The 24,940-nt window shown below is 39.1% G+C and overlaps 2 protein-coding genes across 18 annotated transcripts in view; both read left to right on the top strand.

Moving 5' to 3' along the window:
• Nucleotides 1-9,660, top strand: part of LOC148657702 (nuclear receptor-interacting protein 1-like) — a 40,849-nt gene extending 31,189 nt beyond the window's left edge. For all 10 annotated transcript variants that reach the window (XM_088638319.1, XM_088638321.1, XM_088638322.1 and 7 more), the window contains one exon: nucleotides 1,631-9,660. In XM_088638319.1, coding sequence (XP_088494445.1) covers nucleotides 2,066-5,449 — 3,384 coding nt within the window. In that variant the 5' untranslated portion in view covers nucleotides 1,631-2,065 and the 3' untranslated portion in view covers nucleotides 5,450-9,660. The remainder of the gene's footprint in view (nucleotides 1-1,630) is intronic.
• The window catches only part of LOC148657701 (arsenite methyltransferase), a 64,560-nt gene that overhangs the window by 31,144 nt on the left and 8,476 nt on the right, over nucleotides 1-24,940 (top strand). For 2 of the 8 annotated variants that reach the window (XR_015939967.1, XM_088638329.1), the window contains exons 1-5: nucleotides 19,831-19,938; nucleotides 20,856-20,993; nucleotides 21,884-21,979; nucleotides 22,430-22,560; nucleotides 23,512-23,662. Coding sequence is in view for 7 of the 8 variants with exons in the window: in XM_088638329.1 (XP_088494455.1) it covers nucleotides 21,950-21,979; nucleotides 22,430-22,560; nucleotides 23,512-23,662 (312 nt within the window). In the remaining variant the exon portion in view is untranslated. Of the gene's footprint in view, nucleotides 1-19,830; nucleotides 19,939-20,184; nucleotides 20,334-20,370; nucleotides 20,994-21,026; nucleotides 21,050-21,435; nucleotides 21,594-21,883; nucleotides 21,980-22,429; nucleotides 22,561-23,511; nucleotides 23,663-24,940 lie in introns of those variants that run through there. The other 6 variants (XM_088638335.1, XM_088638334.1, XM_088638331.1 and 3 more) reach the window with 6 other exon arrangements.

Here is a 24,940-nt window from a genome sequence, read left to right as displayed (position 1 = left end):
GCAGCACTTGCAGTCTTTCAAAAGTGTTGAAAAGAATGATTTATATTTACTTGTAGTTTTATATAGTGCAGTGAAGCAGAATATCCTCTTTTTTCTTTATTATGTAGTGTTCATTTAATTGTACTAACCTTTTTGAGTAACTAAATGAAAATAGATAAGTCATTTCATCTTTCTACAGTCCTTCCAGGCACTAGAGTTCATGATCCTGGTATTAACACTGTGTAGACAATAATGCATTTACGAGATTTATCTCGCAAGATTGTATTAATACATTAGTGAGCTATGGTCTGTTTATATGTGCAATAAGTCATCTCAGCTACTTTAGAATTTCTTAAACATTTCTTTATAGCTGATTTGGATTTTTTGTTGTGCTGTTGACAGTCTATGATGTACAACCTGATAAAAATACCACAACATTTGGATTTATCAGTCCTAAAAATTGATAACATACTTGGGTGCCCAGAGAAAACATACTTAGATTATGGGGAAAAATAAATTATGGAAAAAGCAATACATATATATATTACACAGGTGTAAATATTTGTGGCAAACATATTAAGGATGTTCTTGAATTATGTCTGCTGTACACTCAAAAGTGTTTTTGTTTAAATTGTTTATTTTCATTTGGCTTTGTTCCTTGTACATATTACATTACGTTCATTTTCTCCCTAATGTTGCCCAAGTATCAGAGGCACACCCAGTGCATAGCTATGGTGCTGATCTGTTGTGCAAGTGACAGCTGGGAAGCAGGAGAAGCTGTTGTGTGAGAATTCGTGTTGGTGCACGAGTGTCGCTCATCCAAGAGAGTGATCTCTTGACTGCGAAACACAAGTTAGAGAGCCATTAACCTCCATATACATCGAAGCCACTAGGGTGGTCTCAGCTGTGCATAAAAGGCATAAGGTGATACACATTAAAGACAGAAATAACATTGTTTTGTTAACATACATATAGTATGTCTGTAAACATACTATATTTGAATAACATGTTTGCAAGGGTATTTCTTTTTTACTTTTCAAAGTTTTCCAACTTTTTTCTATTTTTATTGATAAAGATTTTGTGTCAACTGGCTCTCAGGAAGTTAGGCATATATTATGTGTATCATCTGTTGTTATTATTATGGCAATTAGTTCACTTTCACAAAGTAGGTCACAGTTCACCACTAAACCTGAAAACAATAAAGGCTTATGTTTTGTTGTTTCCTGCACAAGTAGACCAAGTCTAGTATTTGTTCTTTTAACAGATGGAAAGTTAGGGATCAAAATTGTCTGCATTCTTGACAGATTTTCCAGATTAATGTAATTAAACATTATCACTATTAATACATTCGGTGCTATTCATCCACCTCCTGTCATTTCATAAATACATTTTTTAACCATATCTTTTTAAAATAAAACGTTCAGAATCTTTTCTTTACTTTTGTGGGAAAACAAAAGGGCAATTTTTACAAAAGATTTGTTGTGAAACTTAAAGTATCGAAAACCTGGATTTGAGAATTTCTACAGCAGCCAAAAATGTATAAGTTTACACTCAACAGCAGAATAGAATACTCTGAAATTGTGTTTAATCACTGGAATGTTCTGTTTTAAAAATCAGTGCTTTTCATAGTCTGTTCTTTTCTCTTGTCTAGGTGTGTCTCTCCTTCAGCCTGAGGGCAGGAGTGCTGGAAGGCATCTGTCAACTCATAGACCTTCCTGATTCTCCAATCAGATTTCAGACTCATCCACAGTAAATTCATGCATCACAAGGGCTTTTGTGAAACCCTGCTGACTCCTCTCTAGCCGCTGGAATAAATTAATGGGACACCATTGTGGATGGAGGATTATGAAAGTTTCACTGCTACAGAAGGATGTCAGCTGGATAGGCTGCTAAAGACACTTGAGTCTGCTGTATTAGACATTTTTAATTTTTGTGTTTTTTACTAAAATTGATTTTGTGACTTTTATGATATCAAAGGCAAAACATATCTTTTTTGGGGGTTTTTTTAGTTGTTAATTTCAATATAATTCTGAGGAGTTTTTTAAGTACTGGTGACATATCATACAAGGGAATCCTACTATTGAACATGACTCATGGGGAAGAGCCTGGCTCTGAGATGCACCAGGATTCTGCTGTTTTAACTTATCTGGAAGGTTTACTAATGCATCAGGTGTCAGGCAGACAAAGTGCCGCAGCAACAAGACGATCTGATGCTGGGCACAGTGAGAGGAATCAGAATAACAAGACAGTTGGAAGCCACCAGCTGCCGAACCACAGTTCCAATCAGGAGGATAGGAGTGTTCCTCTTGGAAGGGCTACACAGCACCTTAAAAAGGCCAGACTGCTGCGTTCCTCTGAAGCTTGGAATGGGCCTGAGACCCAGCAACTGCCTGCTTCTGTGGTGAATTTAAATGGGCAGAACAGGGATCTGCTAACAGGAGCTCTGGACAGTTCTCCCAAATGCAAAGCAGAGAGCACTCTGCTGGCATCCCTGCTCCAGTCATTCAGCTCCAGACTACAAAGTGTGGCACTGTCACAGCAGATAATGCAAAACCTAAAGCAGCAAGATAACCTTCAGAGTGATAAGAGCACTCAGGTGGAAGATGAAGCCCTGAGATGTTATGGAAGTGCATCCAGTCGCTTGAAGGGCCTGCTGAAAAAGAACAAAATGCAAAACCACAACAGTGTGCCTTACCAACGGAGAAACAGCCAAGAGAGGTTTTCTGATTCACCTGAAGCGTCACAGAGCAGCGTTCAGCCTGCTGCTAGGGACTCCATATCCTGTGCAGCACGTTTGAAAGCCGTGGCCAGCATCGTGAAGAACCGGTCAAGCCCTACGTCTTCCCCAAAACCCAGTGTTGCCTGTAGTCAGCTGGCCTTGCTGCTTTCCAGTGAAGCGCATCTACAGCAGTATTCCCGGGAGCAGGCCTTAAAAGCACAACTATCTGGCCGGTCGGCCAGTGAGAGACTCGCAGCGATGGCCACACAACAAACACAGGATATAAAGCAGTCTAGCATGGGACAGCATCAGGTGTCCGCGGATATAGTCAACCCATTAAATGGACAAAATGGAACACTGCCGCAAACGGTAGATTCCAGTAAACATAGTCCATCACCCATTCAGGGTCAGAGCAGAGTAAACAGTTCCCAACGGTCTCTGCATTCTATTAGGGACAAACACTCCTTTGACAGACACAGCTCAAGGCCCTCTCCAAACTGCAGCAGCTTGCTTTTGCACCTTTTAAATAACCACAATACACAGAAATATACCAATGGCAACAGCCTCATGGAGGAAGATTACAGTGTTTTTCCAAACCACAGTTCTCCGCTGCGGTCGGAAAGTGAATATTCCAACCTTGAGAACAGCCTCACAAAAGACAACAGTGATGCTGAGAGCTCACACTCAAGCTGTTCTCCAATAGACCTGTCTGTGAAGGGCAGGGCCAGTGGCTCAGGGTTAGGTTCTTCTTCGTCTTTAGATAAATTAACAGAGACCCTAATAAGTAACTGGAACCCTGAGACTTCTAGTCATAAAATCACAGAGGCCAGAGAAAGTGAAAATAGCTCAGTTATAAAACCTCATCATAAGGTCACACTTCTGCAACTACTCTTGGGTCACAAAAATAATGAAAAGGTAAATAAAAATTCAGATAACCCAGATTTACAGAATTGCACCACCTCTAAACCTAATTGTCTGCCTACTGGCAGAGTAACGCCAAGCAGTAGGTTTGAGGAAACAAGGACAAGAAACTCTCCAGATGCACTGTGTTTCAGAAAACTGCAGTCCTTGCCTGTATTTTCACAAGAACAAGACACAAATGGCAGTGCATCTCCCTACAGTTTGAGCCTGTCTCCTCAGGTGCAAGCCATCCCTTTGGATCTGTGTAAGGCTAAATCCCACTCCAATGAAAACGTGGAAGAATCCTCCTTTAGTGCTAGTAAGTTACTACAAAACTTAGCTCAATGTGGGTTACAGAAGTCCATTCCATCACCACCTGTAGAGACTTCTGTGTCTCCTGGAATAAGGCAGACATATGAACCCAGAACAGACAAGCCAGTGGCTTTGCTTGAGAGACTGAATGCCCCACTCACAAAGAACAAAACTACAGTTTTAGAGGAGCCACTGGTGAATAGTATGAAGCTTCCTTATGTGATGGATCCTTCACCTTCTGTTTCTGAGATTGAGAACCTACTCGAGAGGCGCACAGTCTTGCAGCTCCTTTTAGGAGCCACCACCAGCAAAGAAAAGGCAAGTGGCAAGAGGAAGAGACCAGTGGACAAAGGAGACAGTTTAGATAAGCATTCTGACCCATCCCCAGGCAGTGGAAACTCATACGAGCCAACGTTGGACATTAAAATAAAGACTGAGCCACGAGATGAGGTCCATCTATCTAATACCAATGGTGAAGAAAAAAGAGGTCAGGTAGCGGAGAGATTGAATGAGGGAAACAGCCCTCACTCATCTAACCAGAAAGACATTAAATCAGAGGTTTTATCTGCAGAAGCTATTCCGAAAGATGGCCTTCTCAGCCAGCTTTTGAAACACCCACCCAGCACCTATCAAGTGAAAAACCAGGATGTTTGCACTATCAGTGGTAAAGAAGGGCTGTCATTAAATCAGGGGCCAGCTATCCCTAAAAAGAGGAAACTCTGCATGGGAATGGATGAGACCTTGAACACTGAGCCTTGTATAAGAGCAGTCAGTGCTGTTCAGAGGGATGGAAGCAGTGAGCCTTCTGGGTCCAGGACTTCTGATGGACGAAATGTCCACAATGAAGTGAATCGCCTGGAAGCAGATAGTCTGCTACAAGTTGGATGCCCTGTGAGTGAGTCTCTGCCAAAAGATGGGAAAGGCTTCAATGTGCTGAAGCAGCTTCTCCTGTCTGACAACTGTCTAAAAGATATATCTCTGCCAAGAAGTGCCACCAGCCCTTCCATTATTCAGGCTAACTGCAAGATCAATGGGAACATCCCAAGCAAGTCTGGCTACAATCATGACTTTGCTGTTTTGCAGCATAATTCTAGTCCCCAGGGTCCAGTTTCTCTGGACTTTAAACCGCTGAGTGCGGCTTCTGAAAGGAGCAAGCCACCAGGTTCTCCCTGGGGTTACCATGCAGCTCGACAGGATTCTCCAAAACTGAACCTCATCCCTGTGAAAAGAGAGCTGGAAGGCCCTTTTCAGTGGGTTATCAGTGGGGAGGAGAAGCAGGACCCAAGCATCGATTCCCCAAGGCTGACTAAGTCTAACCCAATTTTGTACTACATGCTGCAGAAGGGCAACTCCCACATTGGCAAGTTGAGAAAGGCAGAGGCTCCAGAGTGTGAAATGCAGGTTAAGGTTAAAGAGGAGCCTGTGTCTGAACTGGATGCTTACAGCCACCGGCTGCGCCTGAAGCATCATCACCAGCTCAGCAATGAGAAGCAAGGAAATGAAACTGAGAGTTTTAATAGGACAGTAGAAAAGTGCTAGTTGTTGGTAAGAAGAAAGGAAAATAGTCCTTCATTTTGACATGTAATGCTCTTTTTCTTTTGTCTGTTGTTTTGTATCACACTGGTTTGCCTTGATTATTTAATCACTTTTTAGGAAAAATACAGTGCAAAAGACAACAGAAACGTTAAAGATGTTAAACTAATGAAGCACTGAAAATTAGTGAAAAAACTGAAAAGTTTTTTACATGTCCCTTTAAGGTAGATTTTCATACTTGTCCAGGCTAACATGATGAAGGAAATTGTTCTAACACTTCTGTCAAATGTTAGAATGCCTATTACTCAAGTGGAAATAGAAAGAAATATAACTTTCTATTAAATTTGGCCAAGTTTGTAGGACGATTCATGTTAGAATTCAGTGGCGCGGAAATTTATTTTTAAGTTCCTAGACACTGTCGTGCCATTTATCTTTAGTCTGGATTCATTCATATTTAATGTAGGGATAATATTCTGTTGCATATATTTTTTAACGGCTTTTAATGAGCAGTTCTCATTATTTGTTCTTCCCATAACAATAATACGACCAGGATCATACTGAACCATGCTTAATATTGTTAATCGCTGCCTGCAAATGTTCGTGTTTGTACAGTGTCCTGTAAGGACACTATTTCAGCTTGCAGAAGAGCTTCCCTCAAGAATTCCCATCACTTCCCTGTGCTGCTTCAGGAGATTGATTTGTCAGTGATTTTCGATATTTTATTTTCTAAAGCATCTTTAATACAGAACATCAGTAGACATTGTCAAAAGAGAAAGTGATGACCTGAAAATTGCTCTTTATCTTATGAGTCAGATTTGGATCTGCATTAAAAAACAGTTTAAGGAGACTAATTTTTGAAAATCAATCTTACAATCAAGTATGTTGCTGACAATGTCTTATAAACAATGAGATAGACCTTGTCTAAAACTGCTGCCATGCAAGAGTATGAATAATTTTTACATCTTACATTTGCCTGAGGTTGATCGATATGTGTTGTGGTTTATCAGACTAAAGCCCCACTGTAGACATTGTATAGTGCACGCTGCAAGAGACACGTTGATTCAAAAAATAATGCTCTTATTAGAATTTCATGTATGCATCTGGATGTTTTACTATAAAAGTTAAAATTGTTAGAATGCAGGAAAGGGAGTGGGAATTTGTAATCACTGAAGTAACAGTATAGCTGAAGTATCTTTCACCAAGAAGCCCACAGCTGGCCTGATTGTGCCTAGATGCTTTTCTCTGGTACTGTTACAAATCAGGACCCTCATGGGTGAGCGAACATCCATCATGGAGCCTTCTTTTCTGAGCGAGTGATGGGTGGAACCATATAGCCAGGCAGAGTGTCTTGAGCTGGGAAAAGAGGAAGACACCTTGGAAATGTATTACTTAGGGATTTTATTTTTTGTTTGGAATTAACCCATCTGTATTGACGGGTGTTATTTAGACTTAGCATGTGAATGTTAGAATGTTCAATATTTTTATTATTTTTATTTTAGGCATTTATTCCGTTTATTCTGAGAATTTGTGTGGTGTTTCTACTGACCCCCTAGTGTGATAACTGTGCCAGGTAAAAAAAAAGGCAGAACTGAATTTAGAAAACCACTGTGGCTTATGATGTGGCTGTATGTTTAATTTCTAAAATGAAAGTAGAAACCTTGAGCAAGTTAAAACAGCTCACAAATGAGGGGAGGCTAGCTCATTAGATTGCTAGTAGCTGATTGATCCGAGATTCTCATCCATCCATTCCTCAATGAAGACAGGGTATCAGCTTTGACAACCTGGCTGGGTAGCTTGTTCCAAACCCCTGCCACCCTTTGTGTAAAAAGTGCCTCATGTTCTCATTTTAAATTAACTTCCCTTTTAGTTTCCAACTGTGTCCTCTGGTTCGTGTTTCATTGTTGATTATGAAGAAGTCCATTGGGCTGAGTTTCACAATTTGTTTTGAGCCTTTTAGATACTTGAGTCAGATCCCATCATATTCTTCTCTATTCTTTTAGGCTTGGGGAAGGACACTCCGTTAAGCCTGAAAGTGTATCTGAACACTCATCTTAGAAATGATTCCAGAGCAGCAATATATTTTTTTGTAATTTGGCAACCAAACTTATACACAGTATTCAGTGAGATCTTACTAGTGCATTTTATTATTTAAACATCTCTTGATTTAAATTTGAAACCTTTGACCTTATATCCCACTATACTTTTTGCTTTCTTTATTGCTTCCCACATTATTTAGTAGATGGGGGCTACAAAATGTGGATATGAACATGCAAGTCTTTTTAATCCATAGGTTCTTCAAGCTCAGTGTTTCCCAACTTGTATTTATAGTTCTGAATTGAACCTCTTGCATTTCCATAGTGTTTTCTCCAGTGTTTGGTAATTCTCCTGTTTACCAAGTTTACTATATATATTTAAACAAATAGCACCACTGGTCCTTACACTCAAACTTGTGGTATTCCACTCTTTATATCACCCTAAGAAGCATTCAGAGCTTATTTGGACCTTCTGTTTGGTGTCCATTAACCAATTCTTAATCGAAATACAAGCATTACCTTGAATACCTGCCAATTGCAATTTGGGAATTAACCTTGTATGAGAGACTTTATCAAAAGCCTTTTTAAAATTTAAATAAACCATATCACATGCCATTTCTGTTGATGCTTGATCAGATCATTCTATAGCTAAGTAAGAAAGACTTAAAATTGTTTCCATAGCTTTACATTTCATTGAAATATGACCTTTCTGGAATTTACATGAATTGGTTTCGCCACCTTCTGCATGCTTGCCACAAGAGGTCTTTTCCACTCAATGGGTATTAGTCCTGTCTGAAGTCTCTTCCTTGGCGTTACTATGTAACACAGAATAAGGTCTCCTAGAGCAGTGTTGATTTCTTCCTTGGTTAACGCCTAAGAGACATTTCCCTTTCATTATCTGAAAGTTTCCCATTGGAATTTCAAAGTGAAATTGTTAATTACCCATATACCATTTAACTGTAGTTATCGTAAGATAATGTAATAACCAAACCAATCCTGGAAATCTTAAATATTTTTAGTTCTTATGTTCTCATTTTATCTGTGAGAAAAATGCCCCATTTACATATAATATGGTGTAACCTATGCGATACTTTAATAAAACCCATTGACTCTGCCCTTGGTGTTTTAGAGAGCATGTCTGCCACTGTTAACAAGGGTGTAATGGATAATAAAACCTTTCAGAGGTGTCACAATATAAACCTCAGACCCACATTAGCATCGCATGGAAGTGATGAATGACACAAAGACTCAAGCAGATCTTTCTGACACTCCCAGTCATAGAGGCAGAACAGCTGAGTGTTCCTGACCATTCTTGAGATGGGATTATTTATTGAATTTATTATTTTTAACCCTGAATAGTGCAGAAAGATAATCTGAAAGGGTAACACTTTGTTAATGACAAACTTTTCAAGTCTTAAGTATGACTTTGTTTTTTGTTTTCTTTGAATGTCGGTCATTCATATGCAGTCTCTTTACGTTCTACTAGGTATGAAGAGTGATTTTGTAAAATCAATTATATTTGTGTAAATAGTACTTTCATTATGAAAGATAACTATTTTGTATTGTTTAAGAGAAAGATAATGTACTAGTTTTCAACTCCCTGAGGTGATGTAAATTGTGTAATATTGTATATAATATGACAGAAGGTGAACTGTTTCTTTTGCATGTGTCTCTGTTGTATGCTTATGATTATCTTTGTTCTGCAACATGTTATGTTCTGTCCGATGCTGTACACCGCTGCCTGTTGCATGCAGACGCATGGGGGAAAAACCTGTGCATCACTCCTGGCTGTGGGGAAACTGAAGTCTTAATCTAGGTCTTTTATCAAGGAGTGCTCATGACTTTTAATGTGATCAAAGACAGTATGTAAAATTATACACGTTAACAAATATTTAAACTTTGAAAACTAATGTACGTTAAATATTTCCATTTATTGCTTTGTTTTTTACTGGCATCAAACAGGAGTGGTTTACCAGTTACAGTGTGTGCTTTGCCAGAGGAGCAGGGAGCAGGATAACTCACTGTACAATATCAATGTTAAGATTAAAAAAGACATTTGTGTCATGATGTTGAACCTTCATTCCACGTGATGAGCTGAAAATGTTTTCTTTTTTCCTTTTTTGGGGGGTGTTTACTTCTTGCACAGATTTTAAATAAAGTACTAAAATGCACAGTTTGAATAAATATGTGTGTTATTGCCTTTGTTAAAATTTATTTTGGATGTGGACTGACACAATCAAGCTGCCTCTGTTCTTTTCATGCGGCAGTAAATTACTGTATGCTATGAAGATAGAAGGAAAAGAGTGACTACTTTTTTTGTGATAGGAAACTTTCCTTATTTCTTCTAATGAATTTCTGGAATTAAAAAATTACCAGTCTCAGATCAGCTCCATGATCAATCATTAAGGTTACATTTACATTTTAGGTTTATTTCATGTAATAAGTTGATTACAAACTAACTTTAGGAACAATTCTTAAAATTCACATGGTTACACCTTCATTTATGAACAGATGTCTCATGCCCTTGTTTTAAGAATATTCTACAGAAGACTATAAAATTTAACCCAGACTAAATACTGAAATTCAGCTGGCCTACATTTCAAATTAAGCCTGAAGTTGTGACCTTAATTCCTGCTGGTTTCTTTGAATAAACACAAACACATGAGCACATGCAAAGTTTAAAAAGGCAGTTCTGTTCATTGGCTGGATCAGCACTGAAGCAGGTCACCAGGCTCCATAATCGACCCAAATCACACACAGCAGAATGTGTCAATAAAATGTCAAGCACTCCTTTATTATTATCTGTCTTAGTCCGATAATAATAAAGCAGCGAATGGTTGATTCAGAAAACTACACTTTCAAACTGTGATGAACTTCTGTTCAAAGTGATGAGGAATGTAGGGGTTTGTGGGCTCTAGTCTTCTTATTGAAAGAAGTATGAAGAAAAAAACAGCAACAGCACCCTGTCCTAGAATGACAAATCCTACAGGAAGATATCAAAAGATGTACACACAACTCACAACCTGTACAACTTACACAAGAACGTGTGTGTGTCCTGTTAATTTTGGCCACATCACACAAAACAACAGCAATGCATGGACAAGGCAGAGCAAAAAATCTCATAGGATCTTCGAAACATGGAGTTTCAGTTGTACAACCTAAATAATGCAGGGTTCAGGAATGTTCTTTATTGATTTCTGCCATACACATGTTTGTGGACATGATAGCTGAAGGCCTCTTTAAGTCATTTAAATCAGGATGAGGCTAATGGAATGTGTGCCAAAATTATTTTCACACACACCTCATTTGCTCTGTGCCAAATCTATACGATAGTTCTGTATGTTGTGGAGACAGTAACGCACAATGCTCATGTTTCACAAAGGTCTGTCTTATTCAATTATTCTTCTTGAAAACAAGAAGTGTTGAGTCGATCCTCGTGTGATGAGAACAGCTTCACTGTTGTGTGCTTGTTGGTCCCTGTGAAGAGGAGCTGATTAGAGCAGATCTGCACAGGATAAGTAACTGTGAGTATGATGTCTTTGACATTTTAGCAGCTGAAGCCCCAGAAGTAGGTCATGGTTTGTTCTGCGTGTGCTTGTGCTCGTGCATCTGTCTGTGTCACAGTCGAGGTTTTATTCCAAGGTCAGGATTTATAAGTAAAAATAGGCTGGGGGCACATTTAGGGAGGGGGTGTCCAGGTCTCCGTCAGCATTGCTAAGCTTTTGATGCCAAGTTATTCGAGAAAACTGCATGTCTACTTCATGCAAACTCTAAACAGTTTCTAGTAGCAACAAGGGCCATGTGCACAGGGATAGTTTCACAGATCTGCATATCTAAAGCCATATTGGCTAGTTAAGAAAGATACAAATAGTCCAAAAAATTCTTATACAGCTCTTCTCTGCAGAAAATCAATATCCTTACTTGTCTCAATTGCAATGTCTCTTAGCCTCTGAGTTCCAAGTTTAAAGAAACTTTGATGTTGAATCTGTATTACTATAGAGTAGAGTAGAGTTTATTGTCATATGCATGTGCAATGAAATGCTTAAAAACTTATTTTTTGCAATGTTTTTGTCAACATAGTTTGTTTAAACTTACAGTATAATCAAGTACATTTTAATCAGCTTACAGCACAGAGAATTTTTTTTTTGACAGTGTGAGAGACTAGCATTCCCAGTTCAAACCGCAGTGCACACAAGCGGCAGCCATTGGCCAAGTATGGGGCAGGAGAGTTCCAAGGACACTTGTAGCACTATTGTCTGTTGAAAGCAGAAACATCTGAAAGCTGCTAAAACATTTTTACTTAAACTTCAAACAGCCTTTTCAATATTATCATTTGCATACATACTCATATGGAAAATAGAAGGTTGAGAACATAAGAATTTAAACCTATCTAGCTCATTTGGTTGCTAACAGCTAATTAATTTGTGGATCTCATCGACCCTTTTTTTTAAAAGAAGCCTGCATATCTGTTTCAACATCTTGTCTGGGTAACCTTTCCCAGACCCCCATAGCACTTTGAATAACCCTGTTCCTAACTAGTGCATAATACTTGCTTTTTGGTTGTGAACTATATTTCCATCAAAGTATATTCAACCCTAATCCTGACCTTACAGGGCTTATGGGAAACTATGGGAAAACCATTCAGCACATCTAGTCCATTCCTTTATTAGCTAATTGACCAATGAAACTCATCCAGCTGTTTCTTAAAGCAGGCGATGATATCGGCTTTGACAACAGGGCTGTGTAGATTGTTCCAGACACCCACAAGTCTGTATGTAAAAACCCTCTGTGCACCTTCTGTTCTCACATTTAAATGTGAATGGTGGGGGTGTTTATGAATGTCAGCGGTGGAGATTCAGTCTCTTCCTCCACTGGCAGTGCCCCTGGTGGGGATTGTAAAGGGGAGCTCCAGACACCTGGGGAGTCTGAGAATAGTGATAGTAACAGTCACATCACAGTACTCTTAATTAAATAACATGATCACATTTTATATCTAACCGAACATGAGACAATTTTCTCCTGCAATGCAATGGATTTGTGTTTCCTAGGGACTGTTTTAATACAGTTTATTCTTTGGTGAAAATTATGTATACCGGCCACATGGAGCACTTCAACTTAGGCAAGTTGTTTTTAAAAGAAATGTTGTTAAGAATTATTCATCATGACAAATTTAACTATGGAATGCAATTTCAATAATAACTTTAAAAATGGTGATGAGTGGTATCCCAAACAATAATAACAATATTTATGCGACTTGGGCATTTATGTGAACTCTTGAAAGTAAGGTCCTATGACATCGGGTCATGTTCCAAAGCTGATTAAAACAATACAAAAAACTTTTTAAATTGTACAAAATCAGTATTAACCACTCTCAAATGGTAGAATAGATTTTTATATAATCTTTTCTTCACATAACAGAAAAATACCCACTTATTAGAAGCTCAAGTACCACCTGAAACACAATGATGTACCATTTTCAAGTCATTTGTATTTCTATAATGAACTCAGGAGAAGAAAAAAAAAACCTTTCATTGTCTACCAAAAATCACAGAGAGCATGAGGAAGTCACAAGAGGACAGAAATGAGAATATTCCAACAATACATTACTATCACAAAAGGAATTTACTTGAACTTTGCTAACCCATTCTCCTTATAAGAACCTTGTGTTTATATTTAGATTGATTTTTTTAATCAAGACAATGAAAAATTAGTCAAGGCATATGAAAACTACCAAAATCTATCGTAATAAAAGAATTTGTAATTAATAAAATAATTGCAAAAGGATAGGATTAGAGATTAATATTTGAATATAAAAATAAATTGTGTGTAATTCGTTTTACAGAAAGGGAACTTGCACAATCCAGTAGGAACAGGGTGTACTGACATGACAGCAGTCCCATCAGTTCAGCCACACCCCTGAGCCCGCAGAGGACAAGTGTCTATCTAATCATATACTGGACGCTTCTCTGTGCTAGAGGGCTACAGCAAGTTATTTTGTGACAATGTAAATCTGTTGGAATGTTTACAATCTTCTTCTTTACAACAACCCAATTTATGTCTATTCATTATAGTTTATTCAGTTTTTGTACTAAAGCCAGTGGCCCTGAGATCCTCACAGCCTTGAAAGGAGGCCCTTTCTAAAGACCCTTGTCTCCCGACATCTTCATCATTAATAAATGTAAACGCAATTCAAGTTCAATGTGCTTTCGGTTTGCTCTTGATTGGGATGATACCTCTCTCAGGACAGAAGCTCAGCAGCACAAAGGTTAAATTAGAACTTGCTTTGCACAGGAATGAGGGAGCATGTGTATGCTGGGAGAACAGTAACAACTTGTCTGTGGTTGTTTTTTGGAACTGTACACTTCCCCCCTTTCTGACTTCCACTTTATTTGATCTTTCAGCAGCTACCCTTTCCTTAAACTTCCAGTAACCTTTCATCCCTCCGTGAACTTTTCCTTCAGTAGATGTTTATCAGACTTGAACTGCAAATAACCCCTCACTTCCTTCAGCTGCAAAAAACGTTGAACTAATCAGTCACAAGGTTAAAACTAGGCTAAGTTTTAAACTCAACAATCCTCTTTTTGTCTACATTTTTTTCAACAAAGGAAAGAAAACATGCAGCTATTGCCTTGAATCTCCTGGTCAACCCTAATGGCCAGGAGCTTAGCGCTGTATAGAATTTGATGGTTCACTTGTATTCCAAGTGCTGAAAATTGAATTAGGGGACTCTTTTGGAAATTCAGAACAGAACCTTGATTTGCACAATACTTTAGGAGGAATTTATACTGTCTGCTCCCCTTCAAAGGCAGCATAGTGGCTTGGTGCTTAACACTGAATCCAGTCAAGGGTTCCTGTCTGTGTGGTTTTTACGTTTTCTGTAAACTTCAGGCAGACCTTCTTCAAACCTGCCATGAACTTTACTGTAGGTGTCCATAATCTCACTGAAGCACAAGAGTAAGTAAATTGGATCCTCACCACATCCAAACTGTCTGAAAGTCTGCAGGTAGCAAGAAGATGCATCTGTGTTGTACGTCTTAGCTACAACATTTCATTCCGTTCACCTGCAGTCCAGGTAGACGTTTCCAGACATCATTCACATGACTAACTCTATTTTTGTCACACCATACTGCTTTAAAAGGTGGAAAGACAAATCTTCGTAAACCTTTGGGAAGTTTACCACGGTGATCTTCTCATGACATGTTAATAGTATTGTCCTTGACATGGTTCACCAAAGCCACAAAACATGTTATTGTTTCCATCTGATTTGCATATTAAGACAATTCTGTACATACACATACAAGCTCAATCTGTAGTTAAAGGATTTGCCTTAGATTATTATCAAATGATCCTTAATTATTTAGGAATAAACTTCAGTATTCATCCAAATATTGCTACTTGCCACTTGGAAAACTACACATATTTTGCTAATCTAGTGCCCTTTCTAAAAAGAGTGTCCAAACCGGACCAAGTAATTATAGACCAATTAAGTTTGACTTATTTTATTGAAACTATAATTTTCACTATAATTAAAAACTATACTTCAGGATTAACTGTACTGAAATATGATCCTAGGAAAACAGTTAACATTGATTTAGAGAAGCTAGATATTATTTGTGTTCTTTGAACAAGCAAGGACAAAAATGGACATGCATAGAGTATATAATGTGGTGTAATAAAGGTTTCAGGAGGCTTTTGATAAAGATCCCCATAAATTGTGAATTTTCAAATTATAAGCATTATGCATTCAGGGAAATGTATGTATTTAGTTTGAGAATTGGTTGATAGAAAACAGAGAATACAAGAACAGGGTGAGTATTCAAATAGATGCTTATGTTGGTAATTTGTATCTTCTAGACGGTGTGGGGAAGCAATAAAGGAGGAAGACAAAATGTTACCACATATAATTCAGACTGCAGAATTTAAATACAGGAATGTTATGTTGAAATTATACAATATACTAGCATAACCGTATTCAGAATACGGTCGACTCACAATTTAACGTGCTCTCAACACAATCCCGGGTTTACGCTGTCGGCGTAATAAAAAGAATATTGAAATGATGATTTATTCCCTGAAAACATCTTCAAGCACGCCCACAAGAGCTAGTTGGTGAGCTTATACAGGCGTTTCGTTTACTTTTATTTACTGTTTTTTATACTTATATTTAATATTTTCAATTCCCACAAGAGGTTAGTCTGATTTTTTATAAGGGTTATAAAGTTAAATTTGGCTATACGCAAATTTGGCTTAACGCGTTACTTAACATCCCTAACCCGTGCGTAAAGTTCGAGATGACTGTCACGTTTATAACAGACATTGCTGCTCTGGGATCAGTCCAGAGAAGAGCAACCAGCTACATTCTAGGATTTTAGCGATTGTCCTACATTGGCTGAAGGAACTGAACCTTTATTTCTATCGAACAGAGAAGCACATGAGGGGACCTGACAGAAGTATTTAAAATCCTCAAACGCACTGACAAGGTCGACCCTCTGAACTTCTTCAGAACAGTTAAAAAGGAACCAGAGGGCACAAGCAGGAACGATATTGAACTGCATTTAAAACCAAGAATGGGTCTTACTTTCTAGCTAATAAATGGGCTAGATTAACTGAATGGCCTGCTCTCATTTGTAACTATTCTTACATGTTTTTAATGGAATCTAACCAGTGAGTTAATAAAAACACTCTGCAATTCTGATGACAATTCAGATTTCATTCTGGATAAAGGAACTCTTTACTATTTGACCCAAAGCTATTTGCGTGTAACAAGGTGAAAGTTGACATATTTAACCAGCCCAAGCAGGCTGCAGCTTTGTTAGGACCCTGGCAGACACTGGGGCCAGAACCAGGGCATGGCTTCATCTGCACAATGTCAAGCATGGAGCTGTAAGCAGAGAGCGGAGTCACAATGATGGTATTCATTGCAGAACGTCTTGCCATCTCCTATTGACAGCAGTTAAGCTGAAGTTGATGGGTGAAAACACTTTAACTGTACAAATACCTTTCACTCTTAGTCTACTTCACTCATTGTTCCCACAACAGCTGTTTAGTTTGGCTGTATCTGAAGGTTTTTTTCCTTTGCTCTAAAATGCTAAAACGTTTCATTTTTCAATGAATGAGTAAAGTCGACAAAAGGTGCCCTAAACTCTGTTCATTTCTAGATTTCCAGCAAGCAGTTATTAGATTAGCAGTTGATATCAAATGGTTAAGAAATAATTAAAAAATAAGAAATAGGTTTTGGTTACATCAAATGTGTAGTTTGAGTGATAGGAGTGCGGGAATAACACATGAATGTTACCTAAGGTTTTGTCTTTAGTAATGTTCTGTATTGATGATGTGAAAAGTTTGTCATGTTCTATATGAATCTATCATTCCTCAGAAGCTAGACCAGATTTCAGAAAAAATCTGTAATGCTGTTTTTATTATCAGTTGTTCTTTTCAGTTAAAGGCCTGGGTGTGTATTTTTCTACTTTGTCATGAATTCCTTATTGCAAATTATGAAATATTTAATTAAGTTAATATTTTCAATTAAAAAGGTGTGACACAATTGTTGATTAAACAGTGTGTTAATTAAATGGAATCCTGTCCAGTTGTCAGAAGCACATTTTGCACATTGTGACAGTAAGACCAGTGGCAGAACAATACAGAGGTATTTGTGACCTTACAGCAATGTGCACTAGGGAGGCTACTAGAAGATATTTGGGATTGGAGGCACCTGCGATGGAAAGGCCAGAGATGTGCTTCCTGTTTCTGTCTTGCTTTTTTACAGGATTCATCTTACAAGAAGAATGTAGTCTCTTCTCTTGGCCCACATGCATGACTCACTAAAATGTTTATGAGAGTTTGGTTTTTCTCATTATTTCTTTGAACTGTTGTTTTTCTGGGTCAGAACAAGAGGAATTGAAAGCAGGAGGTGGAGCTGTAGAAAGCCCAGTTAGGCATTCTCCATTCAGCGAAAAAATGTTTGTCACTGCTGCTAAGAGTACTATTGTGTATTATTGTGTTAGTTTTTACCCATGACATAAAACAAAATGTTCAGTTCTTGTATAAATAAATGAAGCACAAAATAGCTCGCAGCTGGGACATGCGACCCAGAGAATTGTAGTTGTAATTAAAGACATTACATTTGATAATCCCTGCCAGTCTGTAGTCACTGACTGAAATTAGGTTACGTCTCTAACAGTGAGGTGGAGGGGTTTATTATGCAAGCAGCTGGTAGACAGTGTTACAAATATTACTATATATGACAGGGACACTATACTGTAAACAGGCGCCGTCCTTCAGATGAGATGTCCTGACTCTCTGTGGTCATTAAAAATCCCAGAGCGTTTCTTGAAAAGAGTGGGGGTATAATCCCGGTGTCCTGGCCAAATTTCCCATTGGCCCTTATGAATCATGGCCTCCTAATAATCCCCATCTATGAATTGGCTTCATTACTCTGCTCTCCTCCCCACTAATAGCTGATGTGTGGTGAGCGTTCTGGCGCACTATGGCTGTCGTTGCATCATCCAGGTGGATGCTGCACATTGGTGGTGGTGGAGGGGAGTCCCCATTACCTGTAAAGTGCTTTGAGTGGAGTGTCCAATAAGCAATTATTATTATTATCATACATTTGAAAAATAAATCGCATAAACAGCGCAACAAGTTATAACTGCTTGATAAGCAGAAATGCACAATAGTTTACAGAAAGGTCTTCAGAAGACCCATATAAAATAGGTAAAGGTCTTAGGCTCAATGACTATGAACAGTGCGCTCTTATTGTACTCTTCGCTAGGGAAGCTGATTAAAGTGATGAAGAATGAAGTAAACTAATTTTAAGGACTTGTGTTCCACCAACTGCCAGTAACATAAAAAGTTTTACTTTTAAGTATATGTTCAGTGGGGTGTATTAAAAAGGAATTATTGTTGTGTAAAATAATGAGTGTTCTTCTTCATCTAAAACTAAATTTTACTACGAAGGTTTAAAAAAACAGCAAAGTGCAGAAGATCTCCAAGGTTGGAAGGGGTTTGTAATTACAGTCAAGATGCCACTAGATGGCGCCCGACAAAAGGACTCGGGACAGAACAGATTCACCTGTGGTCACTGAGTGTATTGTGGCCATTGACTGCAATGAGAGATGCACATGCTAAGGTTTCTATAGAAGGATGTGCAAGCCAGAACAGAGAGGGAGAGTGTGTAAATGGACAGAAAAAGAAACTCGCTCTTTTGCTATTTTGGAAATAATTGTTCATTATGAACAGAAAGTGAAAAATACATGGTTTCCCAGCACTTGTGTGCTGCTGAACAATCCCTCCTTAGACCATCACATGATCCAAATGCCCTGAGGAACATTACTATTATGTAGGCACTTGAGCTCCGAGCTATTCTCAGTAACTCCTTTGGACCCGTGTGTGCTGGGGCTCCTTCCGTCACACCTGAACAAGGCACGACAGCCGGTCGCTGTGGTTCGCTTTTCTGTTGTTCAGCGTGGAAATAACTACTCGCTGCTTTGCAGCCAATGCATGCTGACGTTGTTCCCTGATCGTACATCTGAAGTCACAGTTTAAAAATGATATTTGAAACTCGAGGAGCGCGGCACAGCGCCTTCCAAGTTCCACATGACTGTAGCAGCAGGCGCTCAAGTACGGGTTGTTGTGGAACAACGCTGCCCACTGCTGGACAATGGGTTGCAATTGCGCTATTACTTGAAAGTAATGGTAATTTTTGTAAAGAAATATTTTGTAAACCTAAAGTTGAAGGGTAAATGTACCTTAAAATTCTACTTCGAAATCCAATGTTCAACATCAGCAGAATGAAATGTTCCCGGTGGGCGAGATCTGCCCTGTTTCGGACACAGTGGGTAGTGCGTCTGTGGAGACAGATGTCTGAGCAGCTGATGAGCTGATGTAGGATAAGATAAGATCACTTTATTGGCCATTTACAATTTCTTGTATTAGGAATTTGTCTTTTCGCATACACCACCTTACTCTCCATGAGACACACAGACAGGGAGAGAAGCTTAGGGTCAGAGCACAGGGTCAGCCATTTACACAGCACCCCTGGAGCAGTTGGGGTGAAGGGCCTTGCTCAGGGGCCCAACGGAGGAGGATTCCTCTGCCGGCCGTGGGATACGAACCGGCAACCTTCCAGCCACCGAGGATAATAAATTATGTTTATAGCAGTAAAACAATGTTTACTTTGATACTGTTTTTGCCTATTTCTACTGATAAAGATGTTTTCATATGATAGCGTGATTGACGTAGTTATCATGACCCTAAATTAACTTTTTTTATTTCAAATACATAATTTTTGTGGACTGGTTTACCTTTGTGAGAATTTATATCCTACTTGAGAGAAGCACTCCCACATTTTTCCATGGGCAGTGTTCGTAAAACATTAACCACTATCTTAATTTGATACTCTTCTGAAGGAAAAAAAAAACTTGCAATGCTTCACACAGCTTTCAGAAAGCGGATTGCAGCACTGTGAGTAATGCTCTTCCTTTGGCGGAAAACGTCTAAAATTTAGCAAGACAGGAACACCTTTTAATGAAAATACCCTACAAACCAAAGCAAATGTCTAATCCGTGAATTTGTCCAAAGCACTTGGATTAGGAAAGCAAGAACTGAACAAATCTACCATTTGTCTTTCGAATCGTGGCTTAATTAAATCAACGCCGGTGTGTGTAGAGAATAATCCACAAGGCGTAATAAATGAGCTCAGTATAGTCCTTCGTAAACAAGAATAAGAAGCCAACTTCAGCCTCGTTCTAAAACATTGGATAAAATACCGAGAACGCGTGGAATGGGGACTCTGACACGGGGATGTATTTTTAGCAGTGTGCAGAGAGAAGAAGCCTGTTTTTTTAAAAGTGTACTCGGTATGATTACACGCTACTATGCTATTATAACTTGCGTAGTTTGCCGGAAAGAAATTTGTGTTGCAATTCGGGTTGAAATTCAGTTCAGGTGTTGGAGAACTCGAACACTTTGTCCCACGGTCAAAAGGCCGAAAGGCAGTGCTTAATTGGGGCCCAAGCTTGCCTGTAGAGCTGCATTTTGCCTGGACTGAAAAGCGAGATATAGCAACAAAGCTGGGTCGCTTCATTCCTGCTCCTAACAAGTCCATAGGAATCATTCCTTGTTTATTTGCTTTTTCAGCGTCCCGTGCTTTTGCTTTTACTGAAGAAAGGGCTGCATGCTTCTGATTTAAGCGCTAAGAATTGACGTTGTAAATTACGTGTATTTTCACCCGTCATAAATCCTTGTTTAGTTGACGTATTTTTAGACAAAGAGGGTTGGACGGTGATCATATGCGTTATCCAAACCATTAAGAGCGACTGGTTTGTCGTACTGGGATGGAAATGAATTGTTGTGTGCGTTGTGATGTTTTGTTTTTACAGGGCAGCGTTATCTTTACACATCAAGAACGTCCTTAGCTGATTCAGCAAACGGGCACTGAGCAAGGAGCTGAAACCCAACTTTGACGATCGTGGCGGGTTGAGTTCATAAACCTAGACATTCATCTTTCGTAGTGACGGGTAAATACTCATACTGTGCAAACGCCTTCAAAGTCTGAAGACCGAACAGTAAGGAGGTAAATACAGGTGTGATCTAATACACTGTATCAATATGTGATGCAGAATTGTGCTGGTCTGTAAAACGGTAAAACTGCGTATTTTTGCTGTGAATCTCTAGTTACTTGTGACTTATGTGAAACCTTACACTTACATTTTAGGATGCATTACACATTACAAGTAACTTCTAAAAACCCAAATGGGGGAAATAATTCACTGACATTGTTACTGACGTTACTGCTCTGGTAAGCCGGCTCTTACACAGTACCTGTCGGCCATATGCGTTACAATTATTTTGTATTGTGTGTGGGCTAATTGTGGCCTTTCGAGCTTTGTGAAATGCAGACGCTTGATATGTTTTCAACATTGTATTCTAATGGGCTATACTGAATAGGAAATGTTTTAGTCTTGACAGGTAACAGACAGCCATATTGCCAAACTCACAGTTTGTTTAATTAGCCCAGTTCCCAAAGAATGATTCTGCGGAACCGCTTCTGGTAGCTGTTGCCACATCTGGAGTAGGACTATACTCCAACATCACATGAAAAGCTGCTAGTTATCAAGGTAATATAGTAACCCTGCAGAGTACGGGAAAGTAAGGGCATGTTGGATTCAGAAATTCAGATTCCTTTGCATTTCATCCCAAGTAAGTCCAACTGAAAACATAATTTTAGAGGACTTCTAAGAATAAATTAATAAAAATAATGCAGCCCTTGCTGCTACTCCAGGAACACCAGCAATCCCAGAATAATCCCCAAGAATTGGCGCCAGCGGGCAGAAAGTGCAGCTACCCTTCCATGATGTGTCTACCATGCAGGATGTTGTGGGGAAACTGGACTGTTTCCTTTTTGCAGGATTGTCACCAAGTGCTTCTCCGTTTTTAACTTCCTGATTCTGGGACCCCCACGCCTCGTCTCAGCATGGCAACACCTGTACATGAGAAGGTGCAGGTAGGCCTGTGCTGTTTACTGGTCACTCCTGTTCTCCAAGGTGATGCAGTACTTAATCCTTAACTGCCTGAGTGGATTCTAACCTAATCCTAAAATAAGATCAAGACTGAGTGAACATAATACTTTGAATTTAGAGTGAAAATTGTAGATCATTACTTAAATTTCTAACATTTATGTTTTTATCTTCATGTTATTTAGTTATAATTGATTAGCATGGTGAAGATCAGACTGTTTTTTTTTTTTTTTTAAATGAACACGGTTGCAGTGATGTATCAGTGTATAGACTGTGATGCACTGTTCAAAAGTGGCTGTTTGATTGAAGCCTCTCAGCAGTCTGCGATCAATGATTGTGGATTTATTTAATGTCCTGTTTCTACCCTTTGTGTGCAGACTGTCAGGATCTGTATTTTTTAATTGATTGTTTTCTTGTCTGTTGCTCCTTTCCTTGAGAAATACTATGGGTGTCGTTTGGAGAAGTCCAGGGACTTGCAGACCAACGCCAACTGTGCCCTGCCCAGCTGTCCCGTGCCCAAGAGTGTCCTTGAGGCCCTCAAGCTGGTCCATCCTGATGTTCGTGAGAGGTAGGTTTACTGGCCTCTCTGGATGCTCATTCGAGCGAGACCCATGGGCTGCATCACTCCTTGTCGTACAGGTGATATAACGGAAATGACTTTTAACAGCAGATTGGTCTCGCAGTGACAGTAATCCATTTTGATTCCTTACATATGTCCTTTGATGCTGTATACTTGGCCACTGGCCTTCAGCCATGGCAACAAAGAATTGCGTCTTTGTGTAGGCTCCTGGTTTTAAAAAAAAAAATCTGAATAAAGTATTCTTGTACCTTCTTTTCTAAGTAGATTTCATTACTTTTTCACCACATAGCTGAATATCTCTCCACACAAATTGCACATCTGGAGTATGTATGGAAATAGTGTATTTGTATAAGATCACTTTATTGGCCATATACAGTTTCTTGCATTAGTAATTTGTCTTTTCGCATACCCCAACTTGCTTTCCATGAGACGCACAGACCGGGAGAGAAGCTTGGACTCGGAGCACAGGATCCGCTATTTATACGGCGCCCCTGGAGCAGTTGGGGTTTAAGGGCCTTGCTCAGAGACCAAATGGATTAGGATTCCTCTGCTGGCCGCAGGATACGAACCAGCAACCTTCCAGCCTTCCTGAGCCACAGAGCCACTACACCAGCGTATATTTGTTTACAATGGAACCTTATTAAATTTGGTTAACTGACTTTAATTTTATGGCGACTAGGTTAGCTATAGCTATCCAAGATGGGCACAATTTAAAATACTAATCTGATTAATTTTTCAAAATGCTGCACACACCTCCATGTGTCTCTTCTTGTATTGGCAACTGGAAAATGCTGACAGTGACTATCCTCCTTGAAATCGGGAACCTTGCTGTAGAAACATTTGTTCTTGTCGGGGGGAGAACTGCATCACAGTAATGTCTTCATTGTGTGATCATGGCGTAAAGAGAATTCAATTTTGATCTATGCTGTGATCACGCAGGTATTTTGGCTGTGGGCTCATCTTCCCAGAGAAGCTGGAGGGGTGCAACATTCTCGACCTGGGAAGTGGGTCTGGAAGAGACTGCTACATCCTCAGCAAGCTGGTGGGAGGCGCTGGCCTTGTCATAGGTGTCGACATGACGCAGGAGCTGGTACACGGCGCTGGTTCCTAAGAACATAAGACAAGTGACCAATGAGGGGAAGCCATTTGGTCCATCTTATCTGTTCATGGAGTGATCTGTCTGTTTCTTGAAGAAGCCGCTGAGGTTTTCGTCTCGGGCTTTCTGCTTGGCAATCGGTGACGGATACCCACAAGACTTAGTGTAAAGACATGTTCCTGTTCGCACCACTAAATGAATCATTAGTTTACTGATGTGGAATTCTAAAGTAGTCCCCTGGGGTGATCACTTTATGCTGTACATGTCAATACTTTTGATATGTATACTTTGCCACTCCCAATATTTTTGTATTATCTGCAACTATAACCAGCCTACTTAATTGTCCAGAATCGCTGGCATTGGTATATGTTAGATTTAGGCATTGGGCCTAAAATGGATCCGTGCATCACACCACTGCTTATGTTAGCCCTTGAAATGATAAACCACTTCTCAGTCAAGTTAACTACATTACCTTTTGACTCCTTCAGATTTAAATTTTAAATTAAGAATTGACCATTTGTGGGACAAAAACAGAACCCTATAGGAATCTTAATATTCTGTCATGCTTTATTGATTTTGTGACAGCCTGAAAATAGTACTGACATCAAATACATTGGTAAGGTAAAAAAAAAGGAACGGTTTTCATGGTGTCGCATGATTGGGGAGTAGGTAGTTGTTGCTGTATGAGGAAATGTTAGGATACAATAGGTGGAGTTTTTAGCCAGGCATCTGGAGGCCAGGGAGCTCACAGTAGTCTAATTTGAGTAGGATCAGGAAAGCTCAGAGCAACACTTAGAACAACCTTAAAACGGCTTTAATTTTTATACTTAAATTCTTAAAGCTTAATAAATAAAATGCAACAACTAAAGGCTTCTGCATTGTTGTAGGCAAGTATGACCTTGGCAAAAACAGTGTTGGCTAGAGAAGGAGGAAGAGGCCAGATATAAAATGAATGAGTCAGTGACGGGAAGGACAGAAGCAGTAGTGGTGTCAGATTGTACATCAAAAAACAACCTGCAGTCTAGGAGACTGAAGCAAGACCTTCTATAATGTATATGGGTTAAGCTTAGAAATATTCTAAGAGTTTAAGACTGAGTATAGGAATCTTAATATATAGCCATCATAATGCAGATATGGTCGTGAAGCAGAGCTTGTAAACAGTGAAATAAGATAAAGACTAAGTGAATTCATTTTTATTGCAATGAAGTCCAAATTTTAGGAAAATTAAACCTAAAAGGTTTAAAAAAAGAAAATAAGAAGGAAGATAATCAC

The sequence above is a fragment of the Lepisosteus platostomus genome, chromosome 7 (assembly GCF_059453375.1).
Source record: "Lepisosteus platostomus isolate fLepPlt1 chromosome 7, fLepPlt1.hap1, whole genome shotgun sequence".
Lineage (NCBI taxonomy): Eukaryota > Metazoa > Chordata > Actinopteri > Semionotiformes > Lepisosteidae > Lepisosteus > Lepisosteus platostomus.
This window is presented reverse-complemented; position numbering and strand designations above follow the sequence as displayed.